The following is a 21217-nucleotide window of genomic DNA, read 5'->3' as shown; positions in this document are numbered from 1 at the left end:
AGCCCACAATTCCCCCACCAATTTATTATTTCTTAAACATTTTAAAAAATGCCTACTCCTACCCAGTTGTGATATTTTTGGGCCCTCCCAAGCCCCTCGTTTCTAATTTTTCACATAAAATTTTTTTCGTTACCGGCTCATCCCATATGTCCTCTGATATAATCATTTAATCCCAAAAGGTTTATTTGTGCGCCTCTTACTGTGGTGTGATTCTGTGTTGCTAAAGATTTTTTGTGGTTTCCCAAGACCCTGCAAATTTGTCATTTCATGCTCCCCCCATTTCCCCCAGATCTGCTTTTACATTTGGCCACACCTAATTTGTCCTCCTCCCACCATAGCTTAGCCATGGGTCAATATGGCCTGCAGACCAAATCAGCTTAGCTCCCCCCCCGCCCCGCCCGTCTTTAAAGTGTAGCAATAGATCCCTAACCCAACACCATTAACTACTGAAATTTATTAGCAGTGGGAAAGTAGGCAAGGAGTAATGGGGACAGGGACGGGGACTAAGAAGTTGTACAAAACTGAAACTGACCAGTATCATACCGTTGAATACTGGTATTGAAATAGCATTGTGAAAAGTGTTTCAACAAGGCAATATACCAGTGAACAAAAGGTGGACACTTCAGCAAAGTAACCAAAGAACATAAAGAACTGGAAAGCACTTCTTTCTTTCCTCACATGCACGCGGTGCAAGCAAATGTGTTTCTACTCACAAGCAAGCCCTACTGAATTCAATGAGGCTTACTCCCAGGAAAGTAGACGTAAGTTTAGTTGAGCTCAGTGGGGCTTCTGTATGCAGAGATTCCACTTAGACCTCTGAGTGAGTGGGGAAGCAGATGCAACTTGACTGGTAAATCACTTAAACTACTCTTATATTAGTTGAAAATATATTATCTGGTAGTTTATTTAATATTTTTATTAAATCTGCCACTATGCATTTTAAGGCCCTCCACCGCTATGGGGAGCCTTGTCAAGGCCCTCAGCTGTGGCGGAGAAGTGCGACGCACCCCCCACCGCTGTGGGGAGGTATGGCGAGATCCTCTGCCGCCGTAGATATATCAAGCTATCATGATATTTACCTGGTGATATATTGTGATGCTGAAAATCAGATACCGCTCAGCCCTGCTAACCTGAGCAGTTAGGATGGGTGTGAAAGTAACTTAAATTAAGAAGGAGAGCATCTTAGATTCTCACAGACTTGTCATAGGTCATGCAGACATTTAGTCTCTTTCGCTCTTTCTACAAAACTGTGGAAACGGCTTTTCATCTTGCTTACTCATTTCAACAGGATGCACCATGTGGTCAGGAAACAGACACTTAGATGAAGTTTTCGTGTCTGTCTTTTTAGAAGTACTGGAGATGGATTACCTTGCCTTCTTCATTGTTGCTGCTCTGCAATCGTATCAAAGTAAGATAAGTTTCTTAAGTAGCATGCTGGGTGTAATCTCTGGATACCTTGCCTGCAGATCGTATGCGTGTTTTGTAGTTAAGTTCCATAGAAATAATTTCACCCTTTGGAGATCCTTGTTTAGCCTGAGCTTGGTCAACTTGTACTCGGTGTGGATGGTGGAGGGGGGCTGTTGGTTCTGGAAGCATTTAGCTTGATCATTAGATGGTGCAGGTGTTATTGTGGTTCAGAGTTTAATGAAGATAACAGCATTCCCCCCCTCTTCTCTTTCTGTCTTGTTTCTGTCACAGTTGAAGGAGAACATGTGGATTCTACTGTGAAACTTGCCAGTGCCATGACTCTTGAATGTGTCTTTCCGAAGGCTGCAAATATAGTCCAGGTGTTTTGGCGGAAGGAGGAACGCAAAGAGATCATTGCTGTCTTCCAACTGCCTGACCAATTGCATATTTCCAGCAGATATAAGGACAGAGTCAGTGTTACTAACGATACCTCGAACATCAAGTCCTTGGTGTTCAATAGCACAACTAGGGAAGACACTGGCTTTTATCTATGCTGTTTTCATACTTTCCCGCTTGGGATTTGGAAAAAGAAAATACAGGTTGTCCAATCAGGTAAGGTAATAGTTTTAAGTACCGCCTTATACATTAATGTAAATTACAGTATACATTATAAATTCAATTTATTAACCTCTTGTGATATAATAATAAATAATAAAATCAATGGTAAGTGCAAATCCTACATATCTGTCAGCAAGAAAACATCAGCTGCTATGATTAAAAATAAGGTAGATATTTTCAGGGACGCAGCTGCAATATGAGCAGAGGCGGATTGAGGGGAACGTTACTGGTTTGGTCGCACTGGGTGTGGAGCCTCAGGGGTGGCTCAGAGAATGCCACAATGATGGGATGGGATGGAACTCAAGAGGCAGGGGTGGGGCGTGAATATTGCCATTGCACAGGGAGTCGCTGAAACTGGAGTTACCAAAGTCCACCATTAATGTAAATCCTGCAACTCTTGTTCTTGTGACACCGCCCCCTCCCCACTGCTCCGGATACTGGACCAAAGTGGCTCAGAGGCAACCTCCATGTGGCAAAAGGACAAGTAACCATTAATGGAAGCAATATAAAGTGTTTGACCACCTAAAAGAGAATGAATGCATACCTCATAACTAATTTTGTTAAAATATCAGTATCTCCTCTATTCTCCAAATCTTCCTGCACCCCATGGAATTCTGAATTCATGTATGCAGGATTAGAAATGTTTTTGAAACCCTGTGGTGGGAGGGAACAGCTAGAAAAGAGATTTGGCAATGAGAATTGTCAAATGGCAAAAAGAGTTGAGGAAACCCCTTTTCTATCATCTAAATTCCCTCATTCTGACTTTTCTAAATAAAAAAACCCATAACAACTATTGGTCTCCCATATCCCCTTTAAAAATGAACATTTAAATGACTGTGTTTGGCTTACAATGAGAGGAATAGGTCAATCACCCACAAGCACCTTTGCTCTTTCAAGACTGACGCGAGACTTATCTCAATTTTTCTAGTCAGAGATTCAAGAAAACCGGGAACATATAGGTGTTTTGTGGGAAACTCTGACTAAATCTGTGACTTTTAGTGTACTAATTATCTTCCTCCCAAAGCTATTTTAGCTAAAGAAGAAAAATTGCACTAAAGGAATTGCTGCTTTTGTTGTGTGGCTGTCAGCGGTGAATTACACTAGCTATCCAATTATTCCACCTGCTGCTAGGAGTGTTTAATTGTGGATGCCGCTGTGCGTATGTTACCAACTTGAAGCTAGCAGCCCTTGTTAAATGAACCTTTTATTCGGTGATTTCCTGTCTAGCATGAAAGTTTTGTTGCCTCTCGTTCTGGACTTTGAATAAGTGAACTTGGACACTGAGTCCCCAGCTCAGATTGTTAATAAGTCCCAGTGAAAAGTTTTCAAAGTGAAGGTTCATATTGTGTCTGCATGTAGAATAAAAAGCAATTAGATGTCCAGTTTGTGAAATTCAGTGGGAATTTGACACTTGCCTCCCATAGCTGATGTCTTGTGATTGGCAGGTGCAATCCCTGTCATGTTGAGTTTAATGAGTTCTGTATTCTCTCTCTTTTCAACTGTAGCCAGAGTAACACAAGAAAGGCCTGCAGAAATGTCATGGCAGTTTTCATCCTCCACAGAGCACTTCACACTCCTTTGCAACCAAAGATATTCACGTTGTGTATGAGTGTGCTGAGTTCTTGGTGTTCTAGAAGGTCGCACACAGTAGGTGAATATGAGTCAGTTACAGAGCCTATGGTTTTCACACAATGCCATAGCTTGCGCCTCTGGTTGGGAGATGATTGAAAAGACTCTTCAGTGATAGCACAAGGGTACCATAGAAACACAAGTTTGGAGTGACACAATACCACAATACCAGAAACATGAGGTTTTCTCACCCTTTATTCTTTTTAAGGGTTGTTATATAACTAAAATGGTTGCCTGCATCAAAGAAGGCAGTAACTGGCCATTAATGAATCAATGAATAAATGATTATTACTAATAATTGTTAGTTTCTACATCAGGCATAGGCAAACTCGACCCTCCAGATGTTTTGGGACTACAACTCCCATTATCCCTGACCACTGGTCCTGTTAGCTATGGATGATGGGAATTGTAGTCCCAAAACATCTGGAGGGCCGAGTTTGCCTATGCCTGTTCTACATTAACAAGCTGTGCTGTATAAGCCAGGTTTAAACATACACACACACACACACCTGAGGGAATGGGAGTGGATGGAAAAGGTAGAATAGAGAAACTAAAATTAAATTTCCCAGAAGTCCTCAGTCCTGTAGCCAAGTTGTTATAGGAAAAAGTTGTAATTCTTCCTTTGCTCTGCAGCCTCAAAGCTTGAGCCTTAAACCCTTGTGATTGTAAGTGATTGTGACTTGCTCAAGGCCGACTGTGATTTGTTTTGTCCTCTTCCCTCCCTGTCCCTCTTTTATTTTGTGTTGTGTTTTCTAGATTTCAGATATGCAGACAGGGACTACCTTGTTCAGAATGATTGCATTTTTGTGAGGGGGTTTTTTTTTGGGGGGGAGGGGTGTGTGTGTGTAGGCTGTATGCCTGAGCCCCTTCCAATTCCTGGATTCAGCAATGGTTAAAATCTAAAGGAAAATTCGATTGTTGGAATAGCCAGACAAGTTTGTTGACGTGTTAATGGCCCCCTAATTATGGGTTGTTAGGGTAACAGAGGAAGTGGCTTTGTGCCAGAGGGCAAATGGGTAGCACCCCACCCTCACCTGTTGGTGAGAAGGACAAGGGCCAGAGGCATGCATGTGTGAACTGAGCTAGACACAAGAGACAGGCAGAAGCCTGATAGGGAGAGACATGCTTGATTTCTGCTTGAATCCAAGGCTGTGGCTTTGGGAGAGGCAAGAGTTTCTTGAGGTGTTGATGCTGTAAGCTCCTCCATCATAAGCTTGGGTTGTATACATGTGCAAATAAGCCATATATCCACAGTCTCCAATGTCCCTCATTCCAAGGAAACCAAACCCTAGGTAAACCCCTGGGATCTCACACTGCTCAGAGATTAGAACGTCATGTACCGGTATGTAGGCAGGTCTGTGAGCCTTTTTGGCCAAGGAGTGTGGGAAACAAATGATCTAAATAAACAAAAATAAATAAGGCTGGCACTAGCTGAACAGAGTTATGAAACTTGGTTTCTCTCATCTAACATAAAAGCACTGCATCATGCTAAATACATCCTATGTGCTTTATACATTATGACAGATTCAATACTGTTGGAAAATGAAGCCCAATAAGCCATCACGTAAAATATGACAATATGAAAATGGATTGTAAGTGCCAATGACAGCCAAATCTCTATTACCATATGGAAAATCAAAGGGGGGGGGGCCACATACAGTATCCAGATAATTTCTACTTTTTTTCATTTTATGAAGTTATAGCTTTATGTGCAGTATATCAGCATTTCAAGTCGCTATAATTGCTACATTTTAAAAGGCATTTTAAAAAAGATAGAAAAATGAGGTAGTTATATGACAGAAGGAGAGAAAACGGAGAACCGATCTGTTGCTTACGAAGCCGTAAATCTGAAACTAGGGGAACCTGTGATAGGTAGCCATTAAAATGACACACATTCTTTCAGATGAGTGAGGAACAAGTGGCATGAAAATGCTTGCTATTGTAATGATCTGCTCATGAAGAAACTAAACCGGAGCTGTAGCAGAACAATGAAGAATAATAATAAAAGCACGTCACCTTTGTAATAGCTCTGTTACTGCATTTATCTTTAATAGCTGCAAAAGATCTCCCTAGCAGGTTTCTTGCATGGAACAGGGTGGGCGGGTGGGGTGGGGTGGGGAGAGGAATGAATGCTCTTGGAGATGCAAGAAGATTCTTCCCCCACCTCAGTCATTCCTAGCAGCTCCTTGCTTCTTAGAACATCTCTCTGTTAGGCTTCCTGGTGTTCTCTTCCTTCCTGCATTGCTAAAAGCAGGAACATCAGAATGTAATCTCCTTCCTGCAGCTGCACTGTTAGCCTTACATGCACACAAACACACACACACACCAAAGAGAGGGAGGGGGCGTAATGTCAGTAGCTAAAAGACAAGACATAGAAGGAGGACAAGTTTTATGGATGCAAGATTCTGTGAGATGATTCGGGATGATGGGCTGCCATTTCCAGGAATCTTAGTTCTGTGGGACAGGGAGTCCAGCTGTTGCATTCTGAACTTCTGACTTTGGGCTTCAGGACTGCACGGTCTAGCAACATACTAAAATCTACTAGGTGGATTATGTTATTAAGGACTTGACATGATTTAAGGATTGCAAATTCTATTTTTATGATGTTATCCGGTGAAGACCTGTTCTTAACCTCAGAACTGTGAAGCATGACTGCATTGCATTTTCTGGAAAATAGTGTATACCCATTATTCAGGAATTCTCCCAGTATTAAGATTCTAACCAAAATGTTGAAAACAGCAGGCTTGGATATATTCAGCACAGAAATGAAAGAAAGGCACTATGACTGATACTGCATGTAAAAAAAAATAAATGAAGCAAACTTGAGAAATCTAAAATTCAATGTTAAAGGACTCGATTGTTAACAGTTCATCTGGAGCATCTAATTAGACTTCCAGGTTTTATAGCCATTAGCACCTAAGCCAGGGAGGTGTGTGGCAGCATGCATGGAGAACTGCCTTGCCAGAAAGAGGCTGTTCATACCCTCTAAACAGATAGAAATGATCCACAGTGAAGGAAGCGCTAGATAAATAAGAATTTCAAAACGGGGGGGGGGGGGGAGGCAGACTTCTAGTAATCTCTGACTGTAACACAGCAGGGGAGATTCAGATCATCTTTCTTGGCTGAGGTGAGGAAAATAAGAGATTTATAATGAAATCCAATGCACATCTACCCTCAAAAGTGAGCTCTACAGACTTCAGTGGGACTTTCTTCCCAAGTAAGCATGCTGCCCAGACAATGAATTGTTTTGCTAAAACAAAATGAGAGGGTGGGGGTGGTTGTTAAATTTATTATTTTTTTACAAAGTGTTTCTTTTTTCCTCAATTTCTTTTTTTAAGCAGGGGATTTTGAGCCTCGAAACTTGTCATATCATCATATGGTTGCTGAACCGGGAGCAAATGTCAACTTTACCTATGGGCCTGACCCCGAAACAACACTTTATCAAGTGAAATGGAAAAGGATCTATACAGACCATGTGGACTTCATAGTCCAGTGTAATACATCTGGTATAGCAGTCTATGGTTCAGATTACAAAGACCGTGTAGTGATAGACTGTGCCGCCCGGGTGGATAGCACAATTGTACTTCGGAATGTCACAGCTTCTGACTCTGGGATGTACAGCTGTTCTTACATTGGGATGAATGGTGCAAATGCCACAGTCTGGACAAAACTGACCATTGATGGCAACAGTAAGTGAAGGGAATTTACAAAATCCTGCAGTTGTTTGTAGAATTATTGTTGTTTGTAGGCATTTGTATTAATTTAAACACATGTAAAATTAAAGGCTGAATAGTTGTTTTGAAAAGCATTTGCAAGGCAAAGGGAGAGAGAGAAAGAAAATGGACCTTAGTTGGGCTTGGCTTGGCTGGATAAAAAATAGCAAGAAAAGAAAAGGATGGATAGAAAAGGATGGAGACGAAAGATTGAAGGTGGGAAATGATAGACACAACCCGCCCCTCTATAACCACCCCCCAGCAATGGTGGTGAAGGAGGGAAGCAGCCAGCAGTCCAGATAAAATGAAGTGATGGAGGGAATCAATTTCCTTCCCCAAGATCTCCTGCTATAAGAGGGTGTTAGAGGATCCAGAAGCACTTATATAGCAATTTTCCTATAAAGAAAATCACTGTCGTCATCATCTACTCCCATCCCATCCAACATACTGTTTTCAACAGTGGTTAGAGTTCCAGATCTCAAGGAGAACTTCCAAGCTTCTTTAACTGAAAATGCTTAGAAATCCCCTTCTGGCCTTTCTGCTCAGCTCTGGAAGATTGGTGTGGATCTCAGGTTCCCATTCAATGTCCAGAAACAACACCTGAACAGGGTGTTATCTGCAGACTTGGCTATTTCACTGCTCCAGGTAGTTTATTCCAGATGAATAGACAGGTTAGTCTGCTGTGATTAAATCAATAAAGAAAATTGTCTTAACCCTCAATACATTTGTCACAATAATTTAGGGTGAAATTCCAGCTCCGCACACGAGGCAGGTAACAATTCTTGGGTAGCCGTGGATTTCAACATATTGCTTACCAACCCGTATTTGACTTACAGGGTCATGCAGCTATTTTTTTCCACCAGTGTTGTTGCTGTCATACTTTGAATTTGTTCAGGAAAATGATTGATTTCACACACCTGCTCTTCAACGTGGCCATTTCAATATGTTTGCATCCTCCATCTGGTTTGTGTCACGTGAAGCTGTGTGCTCTCCAGAGGCTGCCTGGCTTTCTGGTGCAAAACTGGATGCTCAGGCTTCAGTGACATTGGGAAGATGTTTGCAAGCTCATTGCATGGCATATTTTAATTGAATAACAAGCAAGTGGGAGGAAACCACATGAAAGGTGCAACATCTGCTTAGGTGCAAAGTTCTTTTGCCCCATTTGAAAGTGTCTTCATAGTTTCTCACTGTCAGAGACCTCTTCCTGCACAATGTGTGTGTGCGTGCTTAGCAAATGTTGTAAAACCCTTTGTGGCAAGGCGCATGACAAGCGGTTCAAACCACTTGTTAGGTTTTAGTGCGTTGTAAACTGTCAAGCCTGTCAGTGTTTCTCCCATATACCTGAAGTCAGGGCAGTGAAGGTTGAAAGCAGTCACCCACAAAAATTTTGGACTCCCGTGAAGAAAAAAGTGTCAATATAAAAGCACTTGCATTTTTTGCCAGTGCTTTAGGGAAATGAACAGACTCCAAGACACACTTAATAGTATCCTATCAACCTACTCCCCTCCAAAGATAGGGCAGATCTAGAAGACAAGTGATGCATCTCTGACTTGTACACCTTGTTCTTAAGAAATCATGGGTATTTATGCTAGACATGAAATATTGAAAAAGCGCAGAACAGCATAAACTGCTGCAAAGAAGCTAAGAGCTTCCAGGTTCTGGTATTTTTCTAAAAGCTAAATCTGTTGATATTATTTTACTGAGATGCATAGACCCTGAATGAGTATGGTACAAAGGCAGTCCATAGAAGTATGCAGTCAGATGTCTTCAGCTATGTGAACGAAGTCAACCTGAATTGAACCCTTTTCAGACACTGCAATCCCACAAATTGTACTGCTGTTTGGCAGGCACTGGTTCATCATGCGCATCTATTTTTGAGCACTTCATGGCTACAAGTTTGGCAGTCAGTGTTCACTCTGAACAAAACAGCAACTAATGTGAGCCTGATTTTCTAAAAAATTTAGAAACAGGTATTCTTACTGAAGCAAGTCCTACATCTGATGAGATAACACAATGAGTCAGGCTGAAGCTCTTGAAGATGAAACATCGTATTATTGATCTCTTCACTGTTTAGAGCTTGTTATGCTTCAATTAAATTCCAGCAGGGTTTCCAGATTTCAGAATATCAGATTAGATTTTCCTCATGCAGCCAGAATTGGAAACCCTGAAGAAATTAGCGCATGCACACATGGGCTTGTGTGTGTGTGTGTGCGCGCACACACACACTTGTATATTTATTTTGCTCTTCATGATCACAAACTGAATTTCATTTGACTGTATATCACTCAGAAAATTGTCTTGTTTCTCTCCCTCTTGAGCAATAGTAATAACATTTACCATTTACCTTCCTAGTTTCTTTGGAGAGTCATTCTGATCAGCGTACCTTTGTTATTGCTGGAGCTGCTGCTGTCTTATCATTAATAATGATCCTCATCATTACTGCGCTTATTTGTCATCATAAAAAGTAAGCAAATTGTTCTGTACTCTATCTAATATTTGTTCACTGACTTGATACCTACTTGAAACCTAATCCATATATATGCCCAGCTAAAATTAATGGTGATCTTCAAATTAGCAGTGATGAATGTGCAAAGAAATGGATTGAAAAATTCATTTTACTTTTTATTATATATTTATATACCACTTATTTTCCACTTAGACCACTTTATATACCACCTTTTTTGTCCAATGAGCTAAGTGCACATGGTTCCCTCCTCATTTTATCCACATAACAACTCTGTGAGGTAGGTTAGGCCAGTGTTTCCCAACCTTTTTCTTGCCGTGGCCCCCTTCTGACCATGTTTCCTTCCTGCGGCCCCCCATGGACGTAGCCGGGGGGGCAGCTGCCTCCTATAAGTAAAAATCAATACAAATCAATACAAATATGAGGTTCTGTCCCCCTCAAAAAAAGTCTGTCCCCTAACAAAAATCTTGGCTACCTCCATGCCCCCCCATCATCCTGCTGGTAGAAAAGGAACTCTTTAAATGTTTTGTTTATAAATAGAACATGTTTTATTGCTTTTTATAATTTATACAAAATACAATCACATAAAATAATAGGAACATAATGAAATATTGTTGAAGCAGAAAAAACAGAGACTAATAGAGCTGGAAGGGACCCCAAGGCTCATCTTTCTAGTGCAACCTCCTGCAATGTAGGAAACTCAGCTAAAGCATCCGTGACAGTTGGCCATCCAACCTCTGCTCAGAAACCTCCAAGGAAGGAGAGTCCAGAACCTCCCGAAAAAGATTCATCTTCCATGTACAGTGGCACCTCAGGTTACAGACGCTTCAGGTTACAGACTCCGCTAACCCAGAAATAGCACTTTGGGTTAAGAACAGAAATTGCGCGGTGGCAGCTGGAGGCCCCATTAGTTAAAGTGGTAACTCGGATTAAGAACAGTTTCAGGTTAAGAACGGACCTCCAGAACCAATTAAGTTCCTAACCCGAGGTACCACTGTATTATAAAAAGTAAGCAACGCTTATTTGATCCCAGTTATTTGACACAGAGGGGGAAACCTACAGATACTGTCCAAAAGGTGCACAGGGAGTGGTGTATTTATGGGAGAATTTTAAAAAGCAATTGGTCCTCACTGACCTGGGCAAAAAGATCTTGTCATCCGGAGGAGCCCTGTCTGCCTACATAAAACACTATAGTCCCCCACACCCTTACCTGGGAGTAAGGCCCACTGAACTCAGTGACTAGTCACTTAGCTATTTACAAGATGCAAGTCAGCAGCACCAGATGACTCCGCTCAGCTGGATGCGGGGGTGGATTTCACTCTGCACCTTGCAGAGCTAAGCCAACGGTGCCAACAGGCTCTTTGCCCCTCGGCAGCATCTGAAGGCCCTGATCTGCTAGGCGCTGTGGTAGATTGCACCCCGCACCTTGCAGTCAGGCCCAGGCTGCCACCAGGCCCAGCACTGCTGGCAACAACAAGCAGCTCCGGCTTGCCCAGCCCTACCCATTGCCACCCTAGCACCACACTTACCTGACCTAGGGGTCCTGGATCAAAGTCTCTACTGGTCAAAATGAGAGCCTCCGTGATTGCCCTTTTACACTGGAAACAAACAAGGACTGCTCCAAGAAAACGTATGTGGCAAAAAGGAGCATTAGGTTCTGGTGGGCCACCCCCTTACCTCTTGTGATTGGCCAAGTGGATAATGAGCCAATCAGGATTTTAATTTTTTTAAAAAATGATTTCCCCCCTTCACTTCTCACTTCCCTCTGTGGCCCCCTAGCCTTGTACTGTGCTTCCCCATTTCCGTGATTTTCACCTGTGCCCCCCTTGGAATATCCTGCCCCCCCGGGAGCCATATGGCCCCCGGTTGGGAAACTGGGTTAGGCCAAGAGACAGTGACTGGCCCTAGGTCATCCAGAGAGCTCTGTGGGGGGATTTGAACCCTGGTCTCTAGGACTTGGGCTGACCCTTAACCACTTCACCACACACAGTGGGTGAAAGTACAGTGGTACCTCAGGTTACATACACTTCAAGTTACATATGCTTCAGGTTACGGACTCCGCTAACCCAGAAATAGTGCTTTAGGTTAAGAACTTTGCTTCAGGATGAGAACAAAATCATGCTCCGGCGGTGCAGCAGCAGCGGGAGGCCCCATTAGCTAAAGTGGTGCTTCAGCTTAAGAACAGTTTCGGGTTAAGAACGGATCTCTGGAATGAATTAAGTACTTAACCCGAGGTACCACTGTATATAGGTGAATGCTCCTTTCTCATTAATTGGCTGATAACCGGCATGGAAACATTTCGAAAGTGGGAGGCCATATCCTTCTGATTCCTGTTGAGGAAAAGTGCTTTCCTACTCCTTGATATGAGGTAGTTGCAAATGTAGAAGTGTGACTCAACCTGGGCTGCAGCTAGTTCCTAGCAGGCATACAGAACATGACTGAACACTTTGATCATCTCATAGGGGAGTGAATGAATAGTTGGTCAGGCATTTAAACGCAAATTTTGCTCAGGGTTTCTACCTTCCAGAAACCACCTTAATATTTTGCACAGAACCTCAAATTCCTATGTCCTGGTTGTGGATCAAGTCTAACAACAGCGTTTTTTTTTTTATGTGCCAGCAGAAAGAAGAAGAAGAAAAGGATGATGATGATGAAAGCCTTTCGTCTTGCTCACACACAAGCAAATGTAGGTGAAGCCTCCTTTCTTACAGAATATCCTTTTGAGGAGCATCTTCACCATATGCAATAAGTCTAATGGCTGTGCCTCTCAAGCTTTTTGAGTCAAGCAACTTGCCTATTAAAAGCATGGATCACTTTTTGGGGAGGGGAAACAGTATTTATGAACGGTTACGACATTTAGGATACTTTTGTATATCATAAAAACAAACTATGGGTTTTGGGCCAGTTGATTTGCTACGTCGTAGTTTCAGCACTCTGAAAGAGGTATTGTTATTTTAAAAGCAGGGTTCTGAACTTTTAAAGATTTTTATGCTCTTCAGACTAACCAGAGATTTGTTATAACACTTAGCTCAGTTGGTAGAGCATGAGACTCTTGATCTCAGGGTTGTGGGTTCAAGATCCATGTGGGTGAAAGATTCCTGCACTACAGGAGGTTGGATTAGATCAGTGTTTCCCAACCTTTTTTGGGCAAAGGCACACTAGTTTCATGAAAAAAATCTCAAGGCACACCACCATGCCAGATGGGGAAAGGTCACTTTTTACTTATGTAAAAAAAAATAAAAAAATAGTAACTTCCAACGAATTCTGTAGGTCTTGTTTCTGAATCATTAAAGCTGCATTTGGGAAGGATTCGTAAGGGCGCACAGCAACTCAGTCCCACCAACTCCACAGCAGGGTTCTCAGGTTCAGTGAAGGGCTCCCTCAGGGGGGCACATATATACACCTGGGCTCCCGAAAAGCTACCGCAAGAGCCCTTCAGGAGTTCACATAGCGAAGGCCTGAAGGCTGCAGCTTCCCACTTAGCATCCCGCCAGAGGAGGAAACCTCAAGTGGTCGACCTGTTTTTTTTCCCTCCCGCCTCCCTTTTGGAGCGCAGAGTTTTGAAGGCCGGCATCAACTCCGTTTTCCCGGATACTTCCCGCTCGAACCGAGGGCTGGGTGAAGCAAGGGCGGCGCTGCGCGTTTTACCTCCATGGCGCAGGGGCTCTGGCTCGCCTTCAGCCACTGCACGACAGCGCTGGCTGCCACTTCGTCCTGCAGCAACAGCTCCAAAACAGCCACCATGCCCACCTCTCTCCTCCTCTAGCACTACCGCGCGTGCGAGCCTCCGGGGCGGGCGCACAAGGAGCGTGGGCGCCACCCCTCGACGCCGTCCCAAAAGCCGCCAAAAAGCCCTAAAAAAAGAGGAGCAGCAAAAAAAACACACCACACACGGGGGGCGTGTTCTAATTCGCTTCTAACTCCGGGTTAGAGCGCAGCACATGGAGGATGGGTGGGGAAAGAGAGAGGAGGAGCACTGATAGAACGCCAGGCACGGGGGCCGCCAGGGAGAGCCAGCGCGCGCCCCGCCCCGGACGCTCGCAGCCACCGCCGTCCCTGCCTCCCAGGGAAGGCGGGATTAGAGCAAGCGCCCGGGCAGCAAGAAGCGCGCGCGCGCGCCGGCCCTGCCCTGGATCCCACAGAACTGCCAGTCTCTGGGAAAGTGGGCGTGGCTTCAGAACTCTCAGGCAGCAGCGCCCGCCGCCCGGCAAGGCTTCCCATTGGGAGGCGCGAATGCTTTAGTGGACGGGGATTGGTGCAAATATAGGCAGGGCGGGCTGAGAGGAGGAGCCGCCGCCGAGGAGCAGCGGCACCAGCAGCGTTTCCTCTCCCCCCTCCCCTCCCGTGTCAACAAGCGGGGCGCCTGCGCCGGGGGTTTGCGCGTCAGGCAGGCAGCCAGGCAGGCAGACGGCGAGAGCCCCGCGCTGGGCGGCCTCTCCTCGCCGCCGCCGCCCCGCCTCTCGCCGCCCGACTCGCCCGCCTCCCTCCCACGGCACACCAGGCAACGCCTGGCGGCACACTAGTGTGCCGCGGAACACCGGTTGGGAAACACTGGATTAGATGATCCTCGTGGTCCCTTTCAACTCTCCGTGATTCTGTTTTAAAATATGCTCACAAACCAGGTATTCCTCCTACCTAACCATAGAGGAGCATGGTGATAAGCCACAGGTTGTGGTTAAAAAGAAAATGCCATATGACTTGTTGGGTCCTCCCACCTCCAAAGCAAACTTTGGCTGAGCTCATCCTGATTCATTCTTAGAATGTGCTTAAACATGTGGCCTTCGGTGCTTGGCTAATGTGTATCCACACAACTCTATTTGTGGGTTTTGCTTTTTTTATTCATCCTTTTCATTTCCAGCAGAGGGAAAGGGGGATCAGTTAGTTACAACAGAGAACTCTTTTCCATTCTAGAGGCACTATTAAGCACTGTGATCTGTGTGCTGATACAGCACTGTTTCTTTCTGATGGCTGGTGGTGTAGGACAGAGGGCATATGAAGAGTGTTTTAGGTATGGTCTGTGGAAGTATTGTTTAGGAGATGGTGTCCAACAGCTTCACGGCCAAGTTGCCAAAGTTTCAATAGGAGTTGCTTATCATGTTACATTTCAAAGGCATGGGCTGATATATGAATCCGCAAACATGTGCAAACAGCTTGCATGGATGAATGCACAAGCTGCATCTTAAGTGTTTTATACATTACCACTAACCATGTTAAAGGTAAGCCAAAACCATTTACAGTGCCTAGCTTTGTGTTATTTTGGGGGGCCCACAAAAAGTTCCCATTGTTAGCAGTTATTTGACGTACAACATCTTCTTTGTTTTATTCTGATGCTGGCCTGGTACACTTTGTTCTCTTGCCAGCAAAGGCAAATGAGACTGCAAAGAGTGAAGGCAAATGGGGCGCAGCAGCCAAGAGAACAAGAGATTGACAAGAAGCATCAAAACAAGGTGATCCTTTGGTGAGATGGCCATTTTTCCAGTAATTTGTTCAACTATGTTAATTATAAAGAAAAGAAAAAGGGAGAGCATTTGATGCAGCCCTAATAGGAGGAGTAAGGCGCTGAGTTCTGTGAATGGTTTTGTGAAGTTTTTCAGCTTTTTTTGGCAAATGAAACCTATTTGGCCTCTGTTCTCTGCTTTTTTTGTACACCGTAAACTGGATGGTGCCTGGACGTTTCTGGCTTGGAGTAGGAGGTGGGACTGGGCCATGGGGTGTTATGCCTCAAACACCCTTCCCAACTCAAGACTTGAAAAGCTAGGTCCAGAATACTCAGTCAGACACAACGTGTATGGGCATTGCAGTCAGCGTCAAAAGCCATTACATGCTTCAAATTTGCCTCTGTCGTAAGCAACTCTGATAGGGTGGTAGTCCTCACTGTTCTTCACTGCTCTCTACTTTTCTCCTCTCTAGCCTTCAGACAAATATGGAAGACCTGGTTGTCAGAGTGCGGTAAATACTAGCAGAGGACAAATGATAGAAGATCCAGTCTATGCCAACTGCACAAATTGCTCGCACAGAGATATGTGAACATGGCCTCTTGTCTACTATGTGAATGACCTAGAGCCAAGGCTCCAACAATTTTTACATTGGGAATGCGACTGGAGAGAGAAAAAACCCATTCCACTACCATTTCACTCATCCGTGACTGAAGAAGTCCCACACACATACAATTGAACTGTGTGAAGACTGTAGGTATATACGAAGAGATAATTTACATAGGGGTCAAGAGATTAATAGTTGAGCAAAGAAGACAAATCGGCTGTGATGCGACTTGGAATGTCAGCAGAGCTGCTTTGTGCTGATACAAATTTGAATATAAGTGGACTATTGAAATAAGAGACTGAAAATAGGCTTTAAGTTGTCTTGCAGCCAAGCATTGAGTAGGTCAGATGCCACTTTCCATAACAAAGCTGCTGCTGGCTCCTGGTGAGGTATGTTTCCTCTGGACACAATTCAGTATGGACACAAACACACACCCTTCCTTCTGCCCAGAACAGGTAGCCTGAGCAGAAGTTCCTGCCCATTGCCGTAATATGATTACTCAAGCTTGCAGAGAATAGAAAGCAAATGAACAGATGCCAAGTCTTTCCTTTTCTACTGTACCAGTGAAAACAAAAACGCATGGACTCTTCCTGTCAAGCTCTAGAAAACAATTAGAATAAATTATTGTAAGGTTGAGTTATAGAATCATAGAGTTGGTCATCAAGTTCAACCCTCTGCAATGCAACTAAAGCATCCATACAGGTGGCCACCCAACCTCTGCTTAAAAACCTCTGGGGAAGAAGAGTCGATAGCCTCCCGATGGAGACTGTTCCATTGTTGAACAGCTCTTACTGTCAGAAAGTTCTTCCTGATGTTTAGTCGGAATTCCTTTTCTTGGAAAATGCAGCCATTGGTTCAAGTCCTATGCTCCAGAGGAGAATCAGGCTTATTCCATGTGACAGCCCTTGAGATATTTGAAGATGGCCATCATATCTCCTCTCAGTCTCTTCTTTTCCAGGTTAAATATACTCAACTCCTTCAACTGTTCCTCATAAGCCTTGGTTTCTAGACCTTTGATCATCTTGGTCACCCTTCTCTGCACACGCTCCAGTTTGTCAATATGAAAACTAGAAATGAAAACTCTAATTGAGAGCAAGAACTGTCCGTGAATAAGCATGGGGAGGAATGAAAAGAAAGCACTGCTCAAAACACACTTCCTTCAGGCATCCAGAAGGCATAAGGCAGGGAAGAGGAACCTGTTGTTCCCCATATGTTGTTGGACTGTACCCCATTATTGCCATTTTCTTCAGTCACCTCTCTGCATTCTGAGATTTCAGCAGCATTGCCCATATATGCTTTCAAATGTTATCTTCAAAGCCAAAGGAAATAGCAACATTAAGAAAAAGGAAAGCTGTAGGAATCCAAATGTTGTGTCCAGGTTTACAATGTTTCATCTCTTTCAGAAAGGTAAACTCAGATGCTGTTGAACTTCAAAATTCACACCACCTTAAAATATAATATGGTGACATATATGGGCTACATACTTCCTACTGACATGACTTTAACAGTGCCCACAGACCAGAAACTATAAAGGAGTTAGCCCAATCTCAGTGCTATTAGTTATAACCAGTGGAAATTTAAGGGGCTGTGAAAGATGATCTAGGGCCAGATAAGTAGCAAATACTACCACTATTAGAATCAACTCAGGCATTGCATTCACATGGGAACAAATCCTGTGCTATATCTGCTAAGATCATTAAGTGATCTTTGCTCTAATGCTTAGGAGTTTTCAAGTTCTTCCTGAAACAGAGATGATTATCTTATTTCTTGAACAATGAGCAGATAGTTTACTGATTAGTGTTACTACCATGTTTGTTTTTAAAGAGGTATTTTCCTCTAGACTTGTATCACTAAGCATCAGCTCCATTTAATCTATAGGTAATGACAAAGAGTGAGAGAGAGAGAGGAGCTGCTTGTAGCTAAAAGTGTAATTTAAATAGCTATCTCCATAAGGCAGTAATTTTTGGACCAATGAGATGGAGATCAGGAACGTTTTTCCAGCATTACATGGACAGTCTAGGACATTGTGCAGCTTTCTTTATTTTACAGCAAAATCAAATGGAATTACAACAGTTAGTTAGTTCACCCAGACTTGAAGAGCCTGCCATGATTAGAAACCATCTTTTGGCATCTGTGACTCCTTATCCAAGTCACATATGTTACAATGGATGTTGTTGTGTTTTAGCAAAGAACTCAGGAAATGGAGATGTATTGGAAGTGTGTGCCATAAAACTCTGTTATGTCAATGATGTTCTGTTTTGTCTGACATATCAACTGCTTCATCAAATTTACAAAGAATAAGAGTAAAGAAATTTGCAATATTTACCAACGATCAGGGGTTCCACTTGTTAAGTAAATGTCAATGGAGAATGGGCATGCGGCAGCACTTTAGGCAGAGTGTAGAGACTGCCATGTGTACTACGACATGCTGTGGCACCCATCATTCTCACTCGTGGAGATTGTTAATCACATGAAGGGAAAGGAAGGATGTGGTGGAGGTTGAAAGGGAGTAGCTTGGGGAATTATCTAGGTAAAAGTGGCTACAGCTATTGCTTAGACCAGTGGTTTTCAACCAGTGTGCTGTTGGCCTGAATAATGGTCAAGGGTGCCGCAGGCAGCACTGGCCCCTGGCCCTTTTTCCTTCCCTGCCTCCTCTGATGCCCTCTTGTGTCTCTGCCTCCCAAAGGCTTGCGCACTTTGTTGCAGCAGCCCCGGTGCCTGCTGCCATCACTGCTGCCTCCCAAGGTGAGTAAGTGCTGGCCTCATGTTCACCTTTGGCCAGTCTCTGTCGGGCTACTAAGTCTGGGGGAATCCTCTACCCAGGCTGCCAAGGGGCAGCATGAGAAGGCAGCTCTCTTTGGGGTGGGGTGGGCAGCTCAGAGACCAAGGGCAGCTGTGGCAGCTGCCCAGAAGACTCCCATGGAGAGGGGAGGGGGGAGGGAACACTTCACAAGGGTGTGAGGAACTGCCAGCTCTACAGACAAGGGGTGACATAACTGGGCTTCTGAGGCTCGAAGCTCGTTTCCCCACCAAGGAGCTACAGAAAGAATGCAGTTGGTTAAGTTGAGCTGTGGGCTCAGAAAGGTTGGACACGTCTGGCACAGGCATTTGTACATATGTGGCCGTATTTTGTGGACTGGGGAGCATGCAAGAGTGGCTTGATTGGGATCTGCAGACTTGCACAGGACACTGGAGGAAGTTTACCAGTTTCTGGTGGTAGCCCAGAAATGCACCTCCTTTTGAAATGCACCCCCTTTTGAAATGCACCCCCCTCCCCGTCTGTGAATTATGTTGGTACAGCAGTCAGTACACACAGCTGTTTTGTTCCCATATGTAAGGGTATGGCTGTGCTTAGTAATTTGACTTCTACCCAGCTGGAACTTGAAATGCCTTATACTAATTTATTTAAGACTTGAGTTTATAGCTCTTTCATGTAACACAATCAGTGTTTCTGGGGTTTTTTTTGTAGTAGAATAACTTTATACTGGAAGAAAGCGAGCATGTTGTCTAAACAGAGAATGAAAAGGATTACTGTTGTCTTGTACTTTTTTTAATTAGTTTGCTTTTTATCTAGTAAGCATTCTTTATTTTTTTGTTCATGTCTCAGATGCTTCCACAGTCTGTTCTGCCACAAACTTTTCACATTCAAAGCAGGGGGAGGGGGTAGAGGGGAAATTATGCAGCACATCTTGGTATTTGTTTAATCTGGTTTAATTCAAATTTCATAGATGCTTTGGTTCACAGGGAAAACTGGATCATCACATCACACAGAGCAGTGTATTTAATTCTTTCCATTAAATAGAACAGGAAACAACAGTAAATGTACCATTCAGTCAAAAGAGAGCGTCAGTGAACAGTAGCTGAAGGCTGTTTTTAAACCATTAAAAACCACGGCTGCCCTGTACACACTTAAATTACGTTTTGTCCACCACACAACTGGGGATATCAACAGCATCTCATAGAAAAATGTATCACCATGTTTTCAAACTGTTTACACATGATGTTCTTCGAGAACTTTGTCTGCAGAGTGAGATTCTCTTTAAATAGAAGAAGTTGGGGAACTGTTCTAGCTTCACCAAGGCAGTGAAACTGATTCAAAAGCAAACATACAAGGGAAAGTGGAGAGCAGGAATTAAGGAGGCGACCACATGGATCTTGCAATTCTTTAGAAGAATGAGGTGAAAAACAGGTAGGCTTTGCTTAAGACTTTCCACTATTTGGCACAGTGAAGAAACAGTAAAGATTAGGCAGGGTAAAGAGGTAAGAACAACTTTCATGTCACCCCTACCAGCTGTCTATAGCACAAACACACATTTTATCTGGACTAGATAAATGAGAAAAACTACTGTTCCCAGCTTTGTACTTGTGATTGTTAATAGATGTGAGATTTACCCCAAATATATCATATCAATGCAATGAAAATTTAGGACATCCATAATGAACAATTACGTGATTAGTGTGATTGTACACATTACTCTCAGCTTTTTGTTTGTAACTCTGTTATTGGTAAGTTTTTTATTGGTCTTGGTTGAAATCAAGGTAAAGTCAAGTTCAATGGATGATCCCAGCAATGCATAACTTACTGACCATAACTGTGGTCACTCAAATCTTTTGGAAATGTTTCATATGTAGAATAGTATTCCAGCTGAAAAAAATATAGTAGTGTGACCATTCAATCATGTCTGTCTGTTTCTGCTTGGGCACTTGGCTTGGCAACCTACTTGACCTGCAAGAGTAATTTCTAGTCTTGGACAAATGGCTAATTTCAGGGCTGCATTAGACATGCAAGGCTGTGCATTAAATGTACCACATTAAAACTTCAAAATTTATGCTAACGATACTTCTGGTATATGCTGTTTTTATTTTACTCATGTGCCATACTTATATCCTGGTTTCTTATATCCTTTTTGTTTTCAGTGCAGATATTCATTTTAAAGGACAGGTTTCAAAAGAACCTTACGTTCTTTAAGGTGCAACTCACATAAGAAAACCAAAAGGGTTTCAGTAGCCAATAGGATTGGTGCACAGTTGTCTTTGTGAAATGCCATTTTTACAGGCTATGAATAAGAAAAAGTTATTTCTCCAAGGGCCATTTTATATGTACATATATCAACATAAACACAGCTTTGCTTTATTGGCATCTGAATTTTTATGCTTCTACTTGGTTGGTTGCTTTGTTCCTTCCTTCTTGAACTATAGGTGAAGTTGACTGTTCTTGAACTGGAGCTCCTTTTACAATTCTTAGAAGTGTGAGAAGTGGATAGACTGAAGCAGGCTTAAATTACACAGACTTAAGAAAATGTGGATATATGTACATATATGGAATGGTGTATGGAGGCAAACC

The 21217-nt window shown here is 43.3% G+C and overlaps 1 protein-coding gene across 6 annotated transcripts; it reads left to right on the top strand.

The window, feature by feature from the left end:
• Positions 1-1060: 1060 nt before the first annotated feature.
• Positions 1061-21007, top strand: CD226 (CD226 molecule). Of its 6 annotated transcripts, none has more exons than XM_081919348.1 (7): positions 1061-1408; positions 1699-2019; positions 6993-7343; positions 9720-9831; positions 12451-12517; positions 15192-15289; positions 15742-21007. In XM_081919348.1, exons 1-7 carry the CDS (start codon positions 1297-1299, stop codon positions 15782-15784), a joined length of 1104 nt encoding a protein of 367 aa, XP_081775474.1. In that variant the 5' UTR covers positions 1061-1296; the 3' UTR covers positions 15785-21007. The 6 variants fall into 6 exon arrangements, with proteins under 6 accessions (XP_081775474.1, XP_081775473.1, XP_081775471.1 ...); XM_081919347.1 differs by having other exon boundaries at positions 1062-1408; positions 6996-7343; positions 15192-15278; XM_081919345.1 differs by having other exon boundaries at positions 1062-1408; positions 15192-15278.
• The last annotated feature ends 210 nt before the right edge of the window (positions 21008-21217 follow it).

Source organism: Podarcis melisellensis (genome assembly GCF_964234715.1).
Source record: "Podarcis melisellensis genome assembly, chromosome: 7".
In the NCBI taxonomy this organism is placed as follows: domain Eukaryota; kingdom Metazoa; phylum Chordata; class Lepidosauria; order Squamata; family Lacertidae; genus Podarcis; species Podarcis melisellensis.
The sequence above is the reverse complement of the archived record's forward strand: the minus strand, read 5'-3'. Positions and strand labels throughout refer to the sequence as shown.